This window comes from Octopus bimaculoides, chromosome 12, assembly GCF_001194135.2.
Source record: "Octopus bimaculoides isolate UCB-OBI-ISO-001 chromosome 12, ASM119413v2, whole genome shotgun sequence".
NCBI lineage: Eukaryota > Metazoa > Mollusca > Cephalopoda > Octopoda > Octopodidae > Octopus > Octopus bimaculoides.
In genome coordinates, this window is record NC_068992.1 from 11,092,827 (window position 1) to 11,117,075 (window position 24,249).

General features: G+C 31.8%; 1 protein-coding gene across 3 annotated transcripts in view; it reads right to left on the reverse strand.

Annotated features, from left to right (window-relative positions):
• The window catches only part of LOC106872298 (zwei Ig domain protein zig-8), a 569,829-nt gene that overhangs the window by 56,690 nt on the left and 488,890 nt on the right, over positions 1–24,249 (reverse strand). For all 3 annotated transcript variants that reach the window (XM_052972105.1, XM_052972103.1, XM_052972104.1), the window contains one exon: positions 13,116–13,397. In XM_052972105.1, the coding sequence (XP_052828065.1) occupies positions 13,116–13,397 (282 nt within the window). The remainder of the gene's footprint in view (positions 1–13,115; positions 13,398–24,249) is intronic.

Genomic DNA, 24,249 nt, shown 5'->3' on the forward strand with positions numbered 1-24,249 from the left:
TATATATATATATATATATATATATATATATATATATATATTGGGTAGAAGAATTAGAGAAATTTTCAACCATTAATTAGTCAATGGACAACATATTTTTCATATAAAATTAGTGTACATCCATGCACAAAAGAGGTGACCCTAAACAGGACACCTTACGTGCTAAAAGGAACAGTCAAAGTCCAAAACCACGATTAAGAGTAATTTCGAAGGGGATGAAAAATAAAAACATTTTCAGTAGTTACCACTTCAGCATGTAAGGTGTTCTGTTTAGGGTCACCTCTTTTGTGTATAAATGTACACTAATTTTATATATATGTGTATGTGTGTCTGTGTGTGTTTTTATCTGTCTGTTGGTATACATACATATACATGTGTATATCTATCTATCTATATAAATATACACACACACACATGTATATAGAGATTTATGAGTTTTTTGTGTGGTTCTGTCTTTAGTTGTCATATGATAGGTGAGATTGTTGAAATAAGTAAAATGTTGCATAGTAATCATCTTCCTTCTCATCATCCTCATCATCATTTAGTGTCTGTTTATCATGCTGGCATGTGTTGAATGGCTCAGCAGAGGACTGTATCAAGCTCAGATGTCTACTTAGGCATGGTTTCTACAGCTGGATGCCCGTCCTAATGCTAACCAGTCTATAGACCGTAGTGGATGATTTTGAAGTGGAACTGGTTCTAGTGAGATTACCAAGTAACTCACAAAACCTGATAAGCTCACTATAGCCAGTATCAATTAAAAAAAAAAAAAAAGAAAGAAACCACTCAACACACTCTGCAATAAACAATAAAAACTACTGTGCAAAATGAAATTTATTTGCTCATAATTCATTTCAGAAATATGAACGTATTACATCAGAACACTGCAGAACAAAGGTGGCTTGTTATTCAGAAATATTTTGCTCCAATATATAATTTCAGTTTAACAACAACAGATGAAAGAGTTCATAGGTGATCCACTAACTAGAAGAATTATTAATATGCTGCTTAGCAGGACTTACAGATTTAATTAATGATGTGCCGATACATTCTGGTCACCCAATGTCAGTCAGACCGAGGAGGAAACGTTCAACTAGTTGGCTAATATTACATACATGTATTCTGTATGTATGCATGCATGTATGTATGTATGTATGTATGAATGGATGGATGGATGAATGAATGGATGGATGTGTCTGTGTCTATATATATATCATCAGTAGCATTTAATGTCCATCTCCGATGCTGGCGTGGTTTGGATGACTCTACAAGAGCTGGCAAACCAAAGAACTGTGTCGACTTTTATTGTCAGCTTTGGCATGGTTTCCATGCCTGCATGCTCTTCCTAACACCAACCACTTTACACACACACACACACACACACGCACACACACACACATTTATTCTTCTTTAACAAGAAGTGTTTACAGTGACTTCGAAGTCTTAGCAGGTAGAAACTTCAAAGTCACTGTCAACACTATTTTTGTTAAAGTATAATATATATATATGTATTCTGCAAAATGTATGGAGCAAAACTTTAGTTTAAGGCACTACTGTTTTTACTGTAACTGAACATAAAACAAACATTAATATATTCATATGTGTGTATGTACATATGTGTGTATGTACATATGTGTGTATGTACATATGTGTGTATGTACATATATATATATATATATATATATATATATGTATCAGGTTAGCTGAGTTAGAGGTTAAAATAACTGGCTAAGGGATAGAAGTATCCATTACACTACTGGTATATTACCTATGTTTAACCATGGCCATACATATGCAAGTATATTATGCTCATAGACGAAGATAAACAGGAATTTATATAATTTCAGTTTAACAACAACAGATGAAAGAGTTAATATCAAGAATCAAAATTTAAAGAAATCAGAAAATGGATATATATATATATATATATATATATATATATATATATATGTATGTATGTATGTATGTATGTATGTGTATATCACTATCATCATTTAACATCCATTGTCACCATGCTGGCATGGGTAGGACGGTTTGACCACGGCTGGTAAGCTGAGGGACTGCACTAAATTCCATTCTGATTTAGCATGGTTTCTATGGCTGGATGCCCTTCCTAATGCCAACCACCCCAAAAATGTAATGGATGCTTTTATGTGCCACTGTTATAGGTGCCAGTTGTATGGCACCATTACCTGCCATGACTATGATTCCACTTGGCTTAATAGATAGATAGGTTAGATAAACAGTTAGATAGTTAAGTAGATAGATAGATAGATAGATAGATAGATAGATAGATAGATAGATAGATAGATAGATAAATAAATAGATAGATAGATAGATACATTTCTTTTATTAGCCACACATTTTTATTGTAACATAAATAATAGTCTTTTTTAAGTCCCTTCTACTTAAATTTTCATCAACTCTTGTTATCATGATGGAGTCTGTATTCACTTCATGTGTGAAAGTGGAACTGCTTATAAACCTACAAATTCAAATTGTAGAATGTTAAAATAATAACAACGACTTCATTACATTGGCAAATATAAACACAAACATATGTTTATATACATGCATTGTGTCATTAATGACAAGTCCTGTATTCAGCCAAGTGACAACTCTGAGCTGGAAACTACTCCAGTGGTTTGTCATTTAGGGGCTTAAATATACACATTTATGGTTGTTCAAAATCCCATAACAACATTGCTTTGGTTAGAAGTAAATACAGTATGTTCTCAATAAACAATGGCCCTGTTAAATATAAATAAATATCCATAAATTGATAAACTGAGTAAAAGCTATGTCATGCTGTGCATATATTTGAAGGAGATATTTGTGTGTATGTGTATGTAGTTTAAAAGGTTTATGATGTGATATATTCCTTTCTGCTATAGGAATATATCACATCATTCTGATGTGATATATTCCTGTCAGGCATTATATATGTATAATGCCTGAAACCGTGGTGAGCGGGGTGAGCGGGCTAGTCAATCATATTAACCCCAGCGCTCAACAAGTACCTATTGAAAGTTGAAAAGCAAAGTCGACCTCAATGGAATTTGAAACCATGGCATAAAGACGGCCAAAATGCTGCCAAGCATTGTGTCCGTTGTGCCAATGATTCTGCCAGTTCAACGCCTTATGGTGTGATATAATGCAAAATGGGCAAAATTCTGAAAGCTGCAGCAAGGCATTCATCTGTTGATGCAAACTGAATTTGCTGGAATGTTGCATGAGGTTCAGGTGATAACATATTTGTGGTTTTGGTTTGCAGTGCATAGAATGATAAGATGGATACTTGTACATGTTATTGGACTGATTTTTTTTCTGAAAAATTCTGCATAATCAGTTTAAGAAATGTAGAGGTTAGATTAACTGTGGATTATGAGTCAAACAGGAAAGCTTCAGGTAAATACAACTGACTGTAATTTAATATTAGGAACAAGACTAAGAATACATAACAGTTGAAAGGAATCGGCTTTACATATCATAGTACAGGAACCCAGTTGTGGTTGTTTCACCTCAGGTTTGGTTTGGTTTGGTTTGGTTGAGCAGTCATTATCAAATTCATTCCCACTCTGACCATTTCATTGTTATTTTGTAATGTTAAATATCTGCTCTTCTACAGTATGATATATTTTATAAAAGCTTGTGATAGCTTAAGATAAATATAACCGATTGCAGTTTAATTGTGGGTTCAAATTTTGGCTCAAGGCCAGCAATTACGGAGGTGGAGAGAAGTCAATTAGATCAATTCCAGTGTTCAATTTATACATATTTTATCAAAGCTGAAAAGATAAAAGGCAAAGTCAACCTCAGCATAAAGGGAACTCAGAACATAAAAATGAGGAAAATGCCACTAAGCATTTTACCTGGTGGGCTAATAGTTCTGCCAGCTTAAAATTATTATGCCATTTTAATATTAGGAACAGAACTAAGAATATATAGCAGTTAGAGGCAAATAGCATTATATATAGTGCTGCAGGAACCTAGCTTTTATTATTCAGCTTCAGGTGAGACTATCACAATTCCATCTTTATTCTAAAATGTAAAGTATCTGGTGTGTTATTTTACAGTAGTGTATGATTCAAGGAATAATTTACTGCTATTTCCAAAAGGTCAAGCAGCTGCATAGAAGACTCTCTTTTTTACCCACAGGAATACAATGTTACAGAGTGCAGAATTAGTTTATTAGCATTCTGTGAGATTGTCTGCCAGATAGTAATTCCATGCAGTAACATCTCCAGCTTAAAATGGTAGTATTAGTAGATATAACCTACAGGTTGAAGACTGGTTTGATGGCTGGTTAATTTAATGTTGTAGTAAATATGCTCTGTGTTACCTTGGTGATCTCACTATGGCCATAAGAAAACAGATAATATTTGGCGATTAGGAGAACTGCTGCGTATAATGATGACTTAGACTGTATCTATATAATAAATAGTATATCACATGTGTCTATACTGACAACTGTAATAGATCAATAAATATAGCATATTTATAAAAGTGTGGAAACTTGCAGATTTTGTGGCTCTTAAGTGCAGCCTTCTGGAAAAGAAGGGAAAGTCTTGATTTGGCATTAAAAAAGTGCTTCTTTTTTCTTGATAACATAGTGTTGTATGTATTCACTATGTATATGTATATATGTACATATATATATTTACATACATATATATATATATATATATATATATATATATATATATATATATATATATATATATATATATATATATATATATATATATATATATATATATATATATATATATATATATATATATATATAGAAAGATAGATACATACATATATACATGCATATACACATTCACACACATACATGTGTGTGTATAATATATATTTTATATATATGCGTGTGTGTATATATATATATGTATATATACATATACACGTATACATGCATAGATATGTATATATACACATATATATACACATATAAAAATCATTAAAATGTGAGCATGTATTTTCATCTTATATTTTTATAGTTAATAATTACATTTTTACAGTAGCAACATCTCCCCATATGTTTAATAAAATTTCCTTTAATGCAGCATCATTAGATTGCACTTAATTCAATGTGACTTTCAAATGTAAAAAGGTTCTTCACCCCTGGTACATAATATTAGCAAACCTTATGCTCCACCCCAACAAAATAATATAGCAAGTCCTGATCTTCCTATCATTCTGATATCAACATGTTTTTCTTTACATATGTATATTACTGCATATATATACATATATATGTATATATATGCAAATATATATATATATATATATATGTTTATATGCATATATAATTATATATATATATATATATATATATATATATATATATATATTACGTAGGTAGGTAGGGTAATTATTCGAATAACTGTCCGAAGAATTTCCAACAGGAAATCTCTTAGATGTTTATCAAACACAAACAACTTTGTAATTCCTTTTAGCAAATGAAATATATGTAATGCTGAATAAATAATACCAAATAATTTTCCATTTTCTTGTTTTGTTATATAATATATATATATTTATATATATATATATGACTATTAACATTTTAAATGACAGAAATTGAAGTGTTACATAGTATGCACCCACCAGACTATATAGGAACATATTGACATATCTAATACTGCATATATATGTGTGTGAATGTATATATACATACTTACATACACATACATGTATCATGTATATATACATACATACACACACATATACATATACATGCACACACACATACACACACATATATATACATGCAGATACTGTACCCTTTCTCTCATTCTTGAAGAATGCCATTTATAGGATCAGCATAACTTCAGATACAAAACAACCATTAAACCATTGTACCTCTATTTTTAGCTTCTAAGACTTATACAACTGTCCTTATATCTCTGATCATGACTACTATATCATGGCTTGATCCAAAGTAGGTTGACACATTTGCTTCTCTTTCAGTTACTGTATCATACCTCATCTCTCAACTCTTTGATACCAACTGGCGCAAAAGCGCTTCAGATTCCATCAAACAAACTTTCTACTTTTAAGTGAAATAAATCAAAAACGTCCATTAAGATTTCATGTTAAATTATGCTCTTAAATATCAGCTTCAAAATGATCATTATTTTACTAAATTCGTCATTATTTTTGAAATTCATTGAAACAAATGTAGAAAAATGATAACAAAAACAGGATACTAAAACGGCTAAATTTTAACTGTGACCACTTCACTCATCTTTTTTCCCTTTTCTGATCTCCTTCTACTCAAATAGCTCCTTGGCTTTCAGCAATCTGTCTTCAGCTGTTCATAATGAACTTGTGTGTGCATGTGTGTGTGTGTGTGTGTGTGTGTGTGTGTGTGTGTGTGTGTGTGTGTGTGTGTGTGTGTGTTTGTTTGTGTGTCTGTCTGTCTGTGTCTGTGTATCTGTGTGTGAGTGTGTGTATAAAATATATGTATTGGTACAGCCAGCTCTTGTTAAGCTGTCCAAACATGGAGAATGGACATTAGATGGTGATGATGGTGATACATACATATACATTCATACAGAAAAATGTATTTTAAAATGTTTGAAGAAATGTCATACACAAATCCCACATAGACACTCACAAATACACACACTCTCTCACAGATATATGTATATGTCTGTGTGTGTGTATATGTAACTTTCAGATATAGGTTTGTAATTCTAGTTCTCTTATGCCATATACACTCATACATGCACACACAAACTCTATTTTTTTCCATCCTAATCTGGGATTGAACATTATGTATAGCAAATCAGTGATAAATCATACATCCTGCCTAGTTTACATCCACGATTTAACTTATTACACAAGCTGACATGGAATATTTAGTGAGCTTTAATAAAACATTTGTCATCCATTTGGGAATGTAAATAAATGTGGAGTAATTCAATTATTCATTTTCACTCAAATACACATATCAAAAACAGTGTTTCTTATGATTCGTTTTTTGCTAAAACAAATACCATTGCCATAGTGATGCATTATAACAACTCACAATTTTTGCACATTCTGTGTGTGTGTGAAAATTTCTGTACAAGAATGTGTACAGATGAATGTTGCTAGCAGAATTTCACATATTTACATCGTGTCGAAAGACATGTCTAAGATATCAGCTCATAACTTTGAGGCTGCAATTGATTTTTTTTTTCTGTTGTTTGTTAGTTTTTTATTTTGTCTCTTTCCTTGAATGTGCTACAGCAAATGTTTTATTTTGCTTCTATAGTACAATATAAAATGAGGATGGAGTTACTAAAGCCTTATATATGCCAGTCACAAGTTTCACAGCTTTTCACTTTTTATTTCATGTATATAAGATTTCCTGGTAATTCTGTCTTTCTGTTTTGTGCATTCTTCTATGTGTTTAATTATTTATTTGCAATGCTCTTTTATCACGTATGATAACTACCGAAACACTGATAAGTTATCGGTCATACATCTTTCTCTCTCTCTCTCTCTCTCTATCTCTTTAAATCATCATCATCATGATCACCAACATCATTATCATCATCATCATCATCATCATCATCATCATCATCATCATCATCATTTAATGTCCATTTTCCATCTTGGTACTAGTTGGATGGCTTGACAAGAACTGGCAAGGCCAGTGGGTAGACTAAGTCTGTTCTGGCTTGGTTTTTACAGCTGGATGCCCTTCCTAATGCCAACCGTCACCAGTTTCCGCCAAAAGTAATATTTCTTGGGGTTAGGCATATTCTTTCAGAATATTGGAAATGAATGTCACTGCTTTTGTATAACGTTGGCACTTGTTTACATCTATCACTCTATGTCCTGACAAGAAGACACAAACACATTAACATACACAAGCATTTACACACAGACACACACACACACACACACACACACACACACGCACATACACACACATACACATACAATGAGCTTTTTTCTCTTTCTGTCTACCAAATCCACTCACAAGGATTTTGTGAACCCAGGCTGTGGCAGAAGACACTTTCCCAAGTTGCCAAGCATACATGCATACATACATACATACATACATACATACATACATACATGCATACATACATACATACATACATACATACATGTTTTTTGTTTTGTTTGAGTGTGTGTAATTTCATCTATGAATGAGTCTCAAGATATAAAAGAAACACTTAATAAGTTCCTGCTTGTACCTTCCACTAGTATTTCATTGAGTTCTGTGGCCAAAACACTCAACTTTCAAATAGCCAAGTTTACCTTGTCGTAAATAAGTACTACATTATAGGAATAACTTGTTGCAGTAAGCACATATAACACAGTTAAATAGACAAGTATTTATTGACTAACACTGCTAAATTCAAATACACCTGCTAGAAAATTCTCCAATATAAGATTGTATCCTATCTATAAGCAAATTTATCTTTTGTCTGAGAAATGGATATAATCACCAACATAGGACTATAGATGTCTGCAAGAGGACATTGTCAATATAGTGAAATTTCTTTATTACATAAAGAGATTAACGTTAGCAATCCTGTTAGATATTTTTCTGTTTAAAGATTTGATTTATAATATAATTTAGTTACTTCCAACTGGGCAAAGACACGTTTTGTAGAGGAGGGGCAAAAACAGGTAAAAAAAAAAATACTCCCTGCACTAAGACTACTTATGTTGTTTATTTATAATGGTTTCCATGGAAATGAAAAGTAAAGACAAGTCTGTGGGTTTTTTCCCAGAAGCTAGAAGTTCAAGATACTATCACATTTTTAACATTTTCATTAAAATGTAGTCTCCTCTTAACCATTTAAGTTTTTTTTTATAAGAATTATGTGAAAATCTATTTATGATCTCTGGCATTTCATCATACTTATGATCAATACTTTTAAGTTTAAGTAGTTCTGCTCCACTTTTTTTCTTTTTTCTTTTGAGTGCCATAGGTCAATGTTTCTGATTGTAAAGGGCCTGTGGAAATTGAAAAGGGGCCATACAAATCTTTTGTCTTCTGCATTTTACTTGTTTTTGTTATAGGACTGTCATAGGACTGCAGCTGTGCTGTCATGTTGCTTTGCTCGGGTTAGGGTTTTACTGGGTTTTAGCCAAAAAATTGATCTCAGCACTTATCTTTATAAAGCTTGATACTTATGCTTTTGCCAAAGCTGCTAAGCTACAGGGACATAAACAAACCAACACTGTTTATCAAGTGGTGGTGACAGGGAACAAACACACACCTATACATACAACTAACTTCTTTAGGTTTCCATCTACCAAATCCACTCACAAGGTTTTGGTCATTTGCTTAGGATGCCGTGCACGGGATTGAACTTGGAAGCACATTGCTGGGAAGCAAACGTTTTACCAACACAGCCACAGCATCTTCAATTAAAATTAGAATAGTTCTCATCATCATCGTCGTCGTTTACCATTTGATTTCCATGCTGGCATGAGTTGGACAGTTTGACTGAGGGCTGGCGAGCAAGAAGGCTGTACCAGGCTCCAATCTGATCTGGCAAAGTTTCTACAGCTGGATGCCTTTCCAAACACCACCCACTCTGAGAGTTTAGTGGGTGCTTTTTGCGTGCCACCAGCATGAGGGCCAGTCAGGTGGTACTGGCATTGACCACACTTGAATGGTGCTTTTTATGTGCCACTTGCAAGGGAGCCAGTCAGGTAGCACTGGCAACAGCCACTGTCAAATAGTATGAGTTCTATACTTTTTAAATTTGACCACAACAAGGACAATGAAGGAAGAATTATATGAATGTAAGCACCATTTTGTTTTATTGTTACTAAAGAGCTTGGAGAAGGACAGTACACATATTAATGTTTTTGTGAGTTGATGGTAGTGGAACTGAACAGTCACTGCCAAAGGTGATATAGTTTGCTGTCAAAAGTGTCACCAGAACTGCAAAACTCTATATGACATGAGGATACAGTTCCAAGCACAACTACCTCCATTGAAAATCTAGAATCTTCTTCAATGATATAATCAATTTTTTTGCTTGTTTCAGTCTTTGGAGTGCGGCCATTTTGGAGTACTACTTTAAATGGTTTGAGTCAAATGAATATATATATATATTTGGTTATATTAAGGGCATTACTATACATAAATGCCTCATGCTATGAGGGACTCTTAAAGTCAAAACTACCATAATAAATATTTATTACGGTAGTTTTGACCATAAATATATATAAAAGGAATAATTATAAATTTTTCCCTTATGAGGTTTTCTTCATGCTGACTACTTGATAAATTCTTATAAAGATTTTATCCTATTTCAAAATTATATAATATTATATTATAATCATATACTCTTTTACTTGTTTCAGTCATTTGACTGTGGCCATGCTGGAGCACCACCTTTCGTCAAGCAAATTGACCCCAGGACTTATTCTATGTCAGCCTAGTACTTATTCTATCGAGATCTTTTGCTGAACCGCTAAGTTACGGGGATGTAAACACACCAGCATCGGTTATCAAGCGATGTTGGGGGGGGGGGACAAACACAGACATACAAACACATACGTACATATATACATATATACGACGGGCGTCTTTCATTTTCTGTCTACCAAATTCACTCACAAGGCTTTGGTCGGCCCAAGGCTATAATAGAAGACACTTGCCCAAGGTGCCATGCAGTGGGACTGAACCCGGAACCATGTGGTTCGTAAGCAAGCTACTTACTACACAGCCACTCCTACGCCTATATATATATATATATATATATATATATATATATATATATCGATAGATAGATAGATAGATAGATAGATAGATAAAGACAAATAGGCAAGCAGGCAGACAGACAGACAGACACATAGACAGATAGGTAGATAGATAGATAGATATATTTATATGTATATGTGTGTGCCTAACTACATATTCTCTGTGTCTTATTATATAACTTGTGATCGTTGATGAAGCCTCACTGTTTAAAACAAATGGTGTTGTTTGCAGTCTTTTATGTCTGGGTTGTTTATTGTTTAACACTGAAAGAATTGTTAAGTAACTTGGAAACAAGCGAGGGTCTCAGTGACAAGAAAGGGTTCTGGCTGTCAAAACTTTTGCCTCAAAGAATTTCCATCTGACTTGTGAAAGCATGGGTAAGTAGGCATTAAAATAACATCACTGCCACTGGTGGCAATGATGATGATGATGATGATGACGACGATGACAACATTGACGATGACGACGACGATGACGATGATGATGATGAGGACAATGATGGATTGATTAACTTCAACTCACCCAGAACTAGAATATTTAATACTAGAAAGAAAGAAGGAAAGAAAGAAAAAGGAAAGAAAGAAAGAAAGAAAGAGAAGAAGGAAGAAAGAAAGAGAGATAGAAGTATCTGCTAGAAGAATACTGGAAGTTGAATATAGGTTTCAGCATGTACACTAATTGGAAAACAATTATTAAAAACAAATGATGACCATTTTGTGATACATTATCAAACCATGCTTAACGGACAAATTTTGTTTGTTCTTTTTCTTCCCTTATTAAGCAACAGCAATAAAATAAGCAATGTAAAACACATTAAAACCAAATACATGTAACATGCTTCAAATAAATCAAAATTGGTAAATTATGGTAAGAATTTAAACAAACTAATCACAAAATATTATCCTACAAAGTCAAAGCCAATTACAAAACATGTTTTCTTTTTTTCCTTTTAATGACAAAAAAATAACAAAATATATATTTTATTATTTGAGTATATATTGTCAGGACTACAATTTTTATAGGAATTAAAATGTATTTCGAAGAAGAGGAAATAATATTACTCATGTTTTATAGTTGGTTTTATAACTACAAATTACATGGTGTCGCTATATATGGCACCACATACTTATTTACTTTTCCTCCTATTTGTATATTATCATTATGTTTAATAGGCATACATACATACATATATATATATATATATATGCATATATATATATATATGCAAATACATAGGTATATATACATATACATATATATATATATATATATACATAATATATACATGAATGTATATATTTATATACATGCATATATATATATATATATATATATATATATATATATATATATATATATATATATATATACATGTATATATGCATACAAATATATACATGTATACATATATGTATATCTATCTATCTAACTATATATATACATACATATATATATGTATATATATATATATATATATATATATATATATATATATATATATATATATATATATATATATGATCTAACACAGATTCTGTAATTGTTAACAAATATTTATTTGAAGTCATCTTTTTGTTGCAAATTCAAATGATGAATCTACCTAAAACCTTAAGTCGTCATTTAACAAATTACTGACTTTGATGAATTAATATTTCAATTAAATTTTAAGAATTCTTTTCTTCTCATTTTATTTCATATGTGTAAATTATATATTTGGCTAGCTGGTAAATGAAATTAATATGAAACTTTTTTCACTTGCATAGAAGTAACTATCAAATTGTCATCAGCTATTAAGAATGAAGGAAAGTCTGTTGTATTCATTGAAGTTAAGGGAATATATCTATCTAAATTAGGATGGAGGTGGAGGGGAAAAAAACAAAATACAAAAGTATATTTTGGCACATAATTTACAACTTTTCCTACTTCTTAATATTTCTTTAACATTGTATTGTGATTTATGCTGTGTAATGGAAAAAAGATTTTAGACAGCGACCTTTCGAACTTTATACATATAAAATGGTGAATAAAATGAAAGAAAATGCACAGATTGAAAATGAATGGAAGGCACTAATTATCATTGCGTGTGTATGTGTACCTATGTATGGTATATACAGCCATGTGACTGTGTGTGAGAGAGAGTGCTCCCTGTCTTAGTTTCAGACATGAAAATGTTCAGTCCAATAATTTTTACAAATAAATAACATTAACTGCATTGATGATTAGTGATTCTGCTTGTGGTGTTTTTTGATGATTTTTACCTATTAGGAATGATTGTTTACCTTTCACTTTCAATCAGTGTAGTTTGCTTCACTTTGTCTACCATATTAAATGTACAAATATCGAAAGATCACTTATTGGGCATCAAATATGGACTTACCATATGGGGGAATCACGTCTACTTTAAAGCGTTTGATTTCTTTGTTGCCTTCTTCACAAATATAAAGTCCCGTGTCACTATAGTTACTCTTCAGTACTGTGAAGACACTGATTAGAGTTTTTGTAACTCTAGGTCGATAGTTTGTAATGTAAACTTTTTTACTGACATCAGTACTTAAAGGTTTGCCTTGTTTGAACCACAATATATCGTCAGGAGGTTCCGTCTTTCTTGTAATGTTACATATCAGCTTCACAGGATCCTCAAGCCTGACACGCACTATGTCTGCAATAAAAAAATTGAATACAATAGCAATGGCATTGTTCCTGGAAGTTATACATGATATGAAAGAATAATGTTCTTCATGTGACAAAATGTTTGTTGTTGAACTTAAATGGAAATTATCAATGAGAGCAGAACAGCAGTCGTCATTGCCTGTGATCAACAAACGTTTATCTAATATTATAGGCAATTTCCTGGTGTTGCCTTAATTTTTGTTTTTATCGATTAAAGTTTGTTACAGAAATTTTCAGTAATTACTCTAAATTATAAAATATTTTGTTGTTGTAACTAGCAATTTTCTCTAATGCTTAATATTTGAAGATAATTCAAAATAATAATTTTACTTAAATTACTATAAATAGGTCTATCAAGAACAGAGTTCGAGTTAAAATTAAAATTCTATGTTTAAAAATATTAAATATAATATTCAAAAAATTATTTTTGTATTTTTGTGTCAACAATATTTATTACATTTTATTAACCAATGAAATATATCAAAATTTTCAATCTAGTTGCCACTAAATCAAGCTATCATTATTATTATTTATTATTATTTTTTTTTTTGGCAAATATAAATACACACATATATATATGTTGCTACAATCTATGGACAGATCTATATTCACATCACATCAAATGTATCACTAAATTTATTAGTCCAGAGACAATAATCTAATAAACATTTTTCTTTCTCTAAATATCTTATATTACAAAGCGACAAAAATCATTTGCATTTATTTCACAAAATATATTTCCAAAGTAGTACAACATTAATAAACTAAAGAATCACAAAAGCAATGACAAAATTCAACAGTAACATAGGCATGCTTTATCAAAGAAACAAAAACGAAAAAAGATGATGCATCAGTCGAGTAAAAATTTTATATCAACCATTTTTGTTGCTTGGATGTTTTTACAGAAAAAAAAATCTGTGTTAGAAATAGCCTGTGTATAAGAAAATGTCTTGGTAGTTGACCAATAGAATGAAGATTGGTCCCTTCTTTAGTTTATTTTATATAATTGCATTGATTTCCATGTATGGTTATTTTTACTGAGGCACAGCCATAAAAGTCAAATGTATAGATCTTCTATAATGATGATGGCTAAAAAAAAAATATAAATATATAACGAAGTTGTAATGCAGAATTATGTAAAGTTAAGTTAGAAGTGAGGGTCTAAAGTGAGCTATTTCTAACACACTAGCAGAGTCATCAAAATAGAGATTAAATAATAAAAGGTTAAAGATTTATTGTCATGTTTACTATTTATAGAGAAACATAAAAGGCTTGCTTATTTTGGCATATAAGCACTGTGACCACTCACACAATAGTCTATAGAGTAGATAAAAGCAATAGAAATAAAAGTAATACCAAATGAGGTTTCCAGTTGCTATGAATAGTTTTAGGGGTTCACATTCAAAACTGCAGATCAATTAGTTGTGAATAGGTACAACTGTCCATATATATATATATACACACACATACACATATTCATACACTCATATAATTGGTTCCAAGTTTGAAAACTAGGATATCTGGTTAAATAAATGGCTGGTCTTTATAAATGTATTTTTATTTTACTCTCTTTCATGTGGGAATTTGTAGGTGTGATTTGATTGAAATCATGCCTGATAGAATACCAAGTTATGACTGGGTTGGTGGGGGGGAAGAAGATTTATTTATGTGTAGATGCTGGAAGTGATTTTCAAAGACAGTTGTATTTGTAACACATAACCATGAAACTTTGGCAGTTAAAAGTTGCTAACTTTTCTTCTATGAATGAAATACTGTTGATGTAATCATACAATTTTGTCTGAATCATAGTGCTTCTAGGTAGAAGTCTTGGGAAAACAGGAGTCAAAAGTAAACTGATTTTTTTTTTTTTAGAAATGGTAATGTGCCAAACTAAATGCTTACAGCGCATAGTCATGAACTTTTACACTCTAAGTTCCAATCCAGGTGGGGGTTAACCTCGCCTCTAATCCCTCCAAGCTTAGAAAACAAAATAGCAATAGTATTGATTCACTACTTCATTACCTAAAAGTTTGTAGCCTATGTCAAGGTTGAAAACTATTATAATTATTACTATCATCATTATTATTATTATTATTATTATTATTATTATTATTATTATCATTATCATTATTATAATAATAATAATAATAATTATTATTATTATTTGATAGAATTGTTGCAGCTCTAAAAAAAAAAATAAAGATGCCTTGCAGTGTTTCTTTGAAATCGTTACATTCTGGGTTCAAAACCCACTGAGGTCACTTTTACATTTCATCCCTGCAGGGTCAATAAAATAAAGCACCAGTTAATAACTAAGGGTGATGGCATCAACTAACACCCTCCCTCCCTACTAAAACTTCCAACCATTTGGAGTTCATGAAAGAAGTACCAGTTGAGCAGTAGCATTGATACAGTCTACTAGCCCCTTACCAATTATTTCAGACTTTGTGCCTGTAGTAGAAAGTATTGTTGTTGTTGTTGTTGTTATTATTATTATTATTATCATCATCATCATCATTATCATTATCATCATCATTATTATTATACAAAACTGAAGGCAGTGGAAATTACCTAAAAACATCGAAACACTCAAAGGCTGCTTTGAATTAACTTATATATTAGAAGGCCAAGAAGGTATGTATTAGTAATAGATTAGAGGTGAAGTTGATTTAATATACAAAGCCCTGCCGTGTACAAATTTGATTTTGTACTTAGTTTAAATAGATAGCTAGTGATGGTGCAAAACTGATTTGAGAGCACAAACTGAAAATAAACAGTAAGTGAATAAATCCTTAGTTTGAGGTTGGTGGAGTTTCTATAATAGATGTCTATCTATAGAAGTCGCCAATGAATTAAGGAGAGAGCAAAGCAAAAACAATATGTAAGACTGTAGCTATTAGTCAATGGATAAAAGTCTAATTGATGATGATAATAATAATAATGCCCTGATGCAGTGGCTCTCATGGATTTTGATCTTAACTGATTCGAAATGTTATCATGTATATTGTTTTGTCTTGGTATAAAAAGATGGGCTAGAGCAATTATTCTGCTCAATACCACAGATTTGCTTGTCAGTTGCTTGACCTTAACCAGTTGAGCATGACCCTTAGTGGCTCTTGATATGTCTATCTCTGATCATGAGCAGAGTTAGTAGGGGAGCATCATAGGAATTCTTTGGGGTTTGAATAATTCAGCTCTGGAAACATGGGTGTTTTGTTCACCATCCTTAAACAATAAATAATAATAATGATAGTTGTTAAACTACATGACAGACTAAGTCTAACGCCCAAGTAAGTTGCAGTGAGATTTGATCTTAGAACACAAAGTTTTGGAATAAATACAATAAGGCATTTGTTCTGAGGTTCTTGCCAATCTGTTAATCCACTACCTTAATTGCTACTTTTGGCATAGTTGACCACGCATTTGTGCAACAGACATATTTTCTTTCCAAAATAAGAAATGCAAAACTAAAGAGATTAACTTCAGATTCTATGATGATCAGAATTGTTGATTGAAATGCGTAGTTAATAACTATTTTTATGACAACTGATTATTGATTACTGCATAATAATTTTCAACTATATTATTTTCACTTGATTACATATAATTTTTGGGCCCAGTCAACCATAGTACTTATATATATTTTGTATTGTTGTAGCTTGAACTTTGAAAATGTTACATTCATGGCAAAGATATGCTTATATTTCTTCTAAGTTTTTATCATCCAGAGCCAAGCAGTAAATACATCTGTATTTATTAAATAGTAAAAGAACTAGAAGCTAGTTTAAGTGCTTTTATGGACTTGCCTGACTCTACATCAACAATATTTAGAACTTTTTTAAATAAAGACCATATTGTAAATTTTCAAACTCTGTATATGTCAATAAATTTGTAAAAGGACACATAAATAAAATCCTCTGGTTTCCTGGATATGAGGAGTTGAGACACGGATTTTCAAGTTTTGTGGATCACCAGAATGTATCATCTGAGACACGGATTTTCAAGTTTTGTGGATCACCTGAGTGTAACACAGGTAACTTTCCCAATGAATCCAGTATCCAGCTAAGTAAATAAGTGACATTAAGTTTAATACAAAAATTCTGCTAAGGTGTTAGTGACACCATCATCTTCTCTTTCATGAACAACAGTTTGATAATAATCTTTTTTACTGAACACAAAGACTGAAGATTACAGAAGATAAAACAAGATGTTTTGACATTCATTCTTTACTACTGGAAAATTAAGTATTACTGCCTATTTTTTGTTGTATTGTTCTTATCGATTATTTAATATTTATGTGAAATTTAAAAGAACTGAATTTTACTTTTAATTTACCAAATAAACTACTTGTATTCTTGTTTCTCATAAAATATTTTTAAGAAGACCAGAAATAATAAATGGTAGTAGAAAGGTTGAATGTGGTTTACCCATCAGTACAAGAGTAGAGATTTGTAATTTTGTTTCACCTTAGAACATAGAGAAAGTGGAATGTATATATATATTACTGATTCTGTTACTCTCTTACATTGATATATCTGTACGAAATAATATTAAGTAGTGTTGATTATAATCTTGCTTAGCTATTCTCTGATCAATTGTCTATAATATATGTTATTACACTTTAATGACAGAGACATTTCTCTATTTTAAAGAAACAATTGCACATTAATGTTGACGGATAGCAATCTTAGAATACCATTTATCAGCCAATACTAATTTCACACTAAGCAAGTATAAATTTAGTACGATCGACTATTATCTGTTTATACCAAATCATGAGAATATATCAAATCCTAACACTCTCCATTAACCCAAGGGAAAGTCAGCAATTTACCTGTATTACCTATCCACTCTCCAAGCTGTTGCCATCCAGGTAGGTATTGAAGTGAAATAGTTTGACTAGGAATTGAACTTAACAATGCAAACTTAGCTTGTTAAGATATTATTATTTTATAGTTTTCATTGTTACAAATTTTGTTATTTCTAATATTTAACCACTTCTGCATCCTTAGAATAGAGGGAGGGTTGTACTACTCATATGGCAAAACCAGGAACCAATATAAAGTTGCACTCCCTCCATGCACTGACTACTGCCCCATAACACTCACTGCTTTTGAAAGGCATAAGGCCATATATTTCTAGAGCAGGAATGTAGTTGATTTAACAAACACAACTATATTACTAGTAAAAATATTATCATCCTTGGAATAATGAAAATTATAATCAACCCAAGCAGAAATGGCAGCTAGAATTTAGAGAGGTAAATCTAAACATGACAGATATTTTTTCATCCAGTGCTCTGTTAATTCAGCATACTCATTGTCTTCTCTAATGGTAATGTCTTACACAGTTAGAGAGTCAGAAATGAATTTTATGATTGGAGAATGAGTGTGTGTGACATTCATCCCTTTCTCAAAGATATTAGCAATATAAATGAAATGAGTTTTTCTATGGCATTTGCTAACCAATTCTTGATAATATTGATGCATCAGGGCATTCATATCTGAATATTTGAATGGAAAAATAAAATGGCATTTAGCAACCATTGTTGTAGAATCATTATTATTCAACTAAGGTGTCTGTCTTGTGGTAATAATTGTGGGATGTACTGTGGAGGTATTAGATAGACAGATGGATTATTGTATGCCAATGATCACTCACAGCTCATGGGAGCCAAGAAAAAAAGAATGGTAAGATTAGGAAACTCTAGCCAAAGGACTCTTTTCCCTTTAATGCTTAATCTGGATGGTATGGCAATTCCCATGATTCCTACCAGATCCTCTAAGACTGTTAGGATGAACAGGGGAAGTTATTCTCAAAGCAGAGAACTCTAGTCTGAATGCTTGCAGCAAAGTGGGATCACCTAAAGTACCTAAGGACCAGCTGGTGCTGTTAAAACTAATGACAAATTAACCCTTTCGTTATTTTCGTTATCATATTTCCATTAAAATATGCTGTTTTGGGTTTTTGATTTTGAAAATAATTGATTTTGAAAAATTGATTTTGAAAATTATGAATAATTTAGTGAAATTAAATTGCTGTTATTAAGCTGATGGTTGGAATATCAATTACCATGAAATTTGGATGGAAATTTTTAATGTAGATCCATCTAAAACAAGAAACTTGTATCATAGAACTATTGGTGGTGCTAGAAGGGTTGGCATCTCAGACAAAAGGCTCCAGCAAGAACTCAGAACACAAAGGTTTCCCATCCAATGCTCTTACAGCTCAGCAAAGTCACTACCAGGATGCAAAGCGCAATAACTTCTCAGTCAACTTTGCAAACCCACAGGAGGTGGTAAATACATTTTCTCAGTTAATTAAACACTTGTCAGTGCTGACTCTATTGCAAATATGTAGCTAGAAGTGTCAGTTTATAATTATGTATCAGGGAGAATAAAACATAAGCCTAATGATTAATATCAATTTAAACTGACCAGGCAGTAACTCTGAACATGTTTTGGTCTCTTAAACAAATAAAGCATGCATGTTCAATGTTGCTACCCATACTGATCACATTCAGATTAAATTTATATCAGTCATCAATCAAATATTTTCTTCTTTTCATCACATTATTATTACTTGGTTATTGATTGCATATTTTTTTGCATTGCATCATAACCAGTCTAAGTTTTTTTTTTTTAGCACAGATCACATTCCTGGGTGATTTCCTTCAGTTATTTTAATTATGTGACTTTGTCTATCTGTAAAACTAGAAATGAAGTATCCTAGCTACATAAAACTGCACTCACTCTAAAGCAGATATGAACCACTGGCCTCTAAGCTTGTTGTCAGCTGCCCTGTTGACTTATGTACTATATTTGTGCTCTTAGGATTTTAACAGACTAACAAAGCATAATATTACAACTAGAATATTACTAGCTCTGTTTCTTTCCAGGCTCTAATGAATGGCAATGTAGTCTTTTGGCACTCAATGGATTATTTCCAATTTTGTTTCCTTTTAACAATGAACCAAATTCATGATAAGGACTGGAATGTTGATCCTTATGCTTTGATGTTATTGAAATGACCATGATAAGGATTGCAATGTTCATCGTAATACTTTCATGTTACTGGAACGACCATAATCAGAACAAAATATCTCAATCAATAAATACTGTAAAATATTTACAATGAAAATTATAAAAATTATAAAACAAAAAAAAAGAAAAATTAAAACTAATAATATATTGGTAACAATGAGTAAATGACTTTGTAAACAAATTAGCAACTATATGGGTTTTTAATAATTTTATTTTCAAAGAGGAAAGAAACTAAATGAAAAGAAAACTATAATTTTGAAATGTGCTACATCTGGTATTCAACTATTTGATAAGCAAACAACCAGACACACTGCCATTGCAAAAAGCTTGTCAGAGATGACTCCAAAGAATAATTTACAAAACAACAATAGCAACAACAACACAGTAACTGGCTGGAAGATAAAAGAAATTAGATAAACTATATCTGATAAACTGTGATCGCTATGATAGCATTAAAGAATAATGTTTCGTTCTGTAAACAAACTCTATATATGTATTATATAGATTCGAATATTTTATTTATTAAAGAATTAGTATACTAGTTTAATATATCATGGTGGCCAGCTGATATATAGATGATGAGTTTGTGGCCTAAATCACATACCTGGCTAGAATTAGTGATGTAACAAGGAGGGAAGGATGAGCAGGTAATATTCATTTCCTGGGTGCAAGTGGGAATGGTCAAAACATTTCTTTTTCTTTATTATACCTGTTAATTAAGGGACAAGGAGCCAAAATTGTTTTAGTCCCTAGGTATGGTGCCACATAAAAAGCACTCAGCCCATTCTATGTGGGGGGGGGTATTAGGAAGGACATCCAGCAGTAAAACCCATGCCAAAACAGACACAGAAGTCTGGTGCAGTCTTCTGCTAGGCCAGCTCCTGTCAAACCATCCGACCCATGCCAGCATGGAAAGTGGATGTTAAACAATGATGGTAAAATGAGTGATGGTGCTACTATTCCTCTGAAGAACATTGTAATTTATCACTTCATTATTATGTCTCAATCTTTCCATCCCAGAACTTACTTTCTTTAACATTCCTTCTCCAAATATATTTGTTTCATAAATTTTGTCCAGATATTTTATCCCCTCACTACCCTACCATTCTAACCTTTCCTTTTGTATAAGGGTCAAGAAAGGCTATTGGGAGAGTCCTACTTTTAACTAAGTTTTAACTGTTTCTGACAGGCGCACACCCAAAGATTCGGGAGCAGGGGATAGTTGGCTTAGTCAACCCCAGTACTTTACTGTTACTTTATCATATCAGTCCTGGAAGAATGAAAGGCAAAATTGACCTCAGAAAGATTTGAACTTATGATCTGAGAAGCTGAGTCTGCTAATCCACCAACCTTTTCAAGTAAAAGATAATAATAATTACAAGCAAAATCACATAACTTTTGTGCTGCCTGCTCTTTAGAGATATTTAAGCTTATATTAAAAACTACATAGCATATTATCTTCTTATGTACTTATATTAATGAACTGACATCTATGCAACAAGTATACTGTAGCTTTCACACTAAAGTTCAACATTTTAATTTTACTAGCTTTAGACAATTTACTGGGTGACTGACCAAATATTGGCACCATTCATTATAATGCAAAGTATTTATCTTTAACATTAGTAGGTTGGTGTAGTCTGGAATGTTTTGATATCAGTTTTGGTAGACTTACACAAGGACAGATTTTGTGGGTGTACAAGCAAATGAATTGATCTCACTATATTTATAGGACTTACTTTATTGAACCCAGAAAAATGCATGTTGAAATCGAAAGAAGTAAGATTTATGCGTGTGATTGGAACTAAATAGTACAACACTACAATTTCAATTCTACTTTAAATATGAACCTAGCTATATGTGAACTAAAAAGATAAAGGTCACCAAAATATATAGCATTGGGCCTGTATCAAATACTATTTCAATACTGACCATATAGGCATAGGTGGGGCTGTGTGGTAAGATGTTTGCTTTCCAACCACTTAGCTCCTGCAGGTCAACCAAAGACTTGTGAGTGGATTTTGTCGATGGAAACTTAAAGAAGCTTGTTGTATACGTGTGTATGTTTGTGTTTGTCTCCCACCACCTCTTGACAATTAGTGTTGGTTTGTTTACATTCTCATTACTTAGTGGTTTGACAAACGATCCTGACAGAATAAATACTAGACTTAAAAGATAAGAAGTGGGGTTGACTTGTTTGACTAAACCCTTCAAGGCAGTGTCCCAGAATGGCTGCAGTCTAATGACTGAAACAAGTAAACTATAAAGGATAAAAGATATAATAATTAAATAACAATGAAATAGTACAAAATATCAAACTTGACAGGGAGAATTAGTCAGAAGAGAATTAGTTTTCCAAGTAAACTTGACTGAGATTGAAACCACACCACATAGATCCGGTTCGATGATAACTTATTATCAACTTTACTTTCTTAGCAGTAATAATTTCACAAATAGATATAAAACTCAACGTTTATAGAGGATAGTTATAGTTGATGGAAGCAACCTTAATACTGGTTTTATTGACTCTTATGCAGGATAAAAGACACAGTCAACGTTAGCAAGATTTGGACACAATAGAAAGGGAATATGAAACTAAATCCTGTGCTTAGTCCATTATCCCACTGTTTCATTCACTTCATTGCTTATCAGTTTCAACAATAATAGTATACCAGCCTAACGTCATAGCTGAAAGATGAAATATTGGCAATGATGGTCATTCAACCATGAAGCTCTTTAACAATGTTTATGCAAATGTTTCTCTGATCTGAATATCTTGCAATATTCTTCAATTTATAAGTCTCTTTTACAAATGGGATTCTGGGATAGTCTATCTGAAATATTCTATTCAATTTTTATGTCTTATGTACTTAATTATACATTATCTAAATCCACCTAGCTTTAGGGTTTAGGTACTAAAACATCTAAAAATGTTATGAGTCATAGACTGGCATCATATCCTTGGGTTTATTTATCTCAATTGCTTCATGATAAAATCAAACTGACCTGAAGTCACTGATGCTTAATTGCTTCTTGGAAATTCTAAAGTTATTAAAAATTTACATTACTCCTTTAAGTAGTCTTTAGTTGTCAGGAAAGTCTATTGTAGGATCAAATGTTATTCTTCAATTAAGTTCTGTTATTATTTGTTCTTGGGCTCTTTGCATCTTTTCAGCAAAAGCTATCATATTAATGTTGAGGCACAGAAGATTTCTGTTCTGTTTCTGTATCATGTTGGTGAAAACATACACATCTCTGGGAATATGGTAGTTACTTTGAAAGCCTTCCATATATATATATATATATATATTATCTTTATCTTATGATATTTACTTTGTATTATATTATACTCATTTATCGTGTTTTTACTTATTAATTTACCTATATGACTGTGGATTTTCATGGATTAGTTCATGAACTTTGGTTCTTTTCTCTAAAACGATATATATATATATATACTTACATACATATGTATATATATATACTTACATACGTATGTATGTATTATTAATATTTGTTTTTTATGTCTCCTTATATATATCGTATATATATAAAATTAACAGAAGGATTGCATGGCAGCATATTTATTTCATTTTTATGAGGAAAAGGGTGACTGTGACTTCGAGGTTTTGGCTGCTACCTTCATCAGACATAGTGATGAAAAAAACTAAGCTGAAGCTTTGGAGTCACAGTCGACCCTTTCTTTGGAAAAATATGTATATATATTTGTATTTATCTATCTGTCTGCCTGTCAGTCTATCTCTTTATCTATCTATCAATCAGTATATATATATGTAT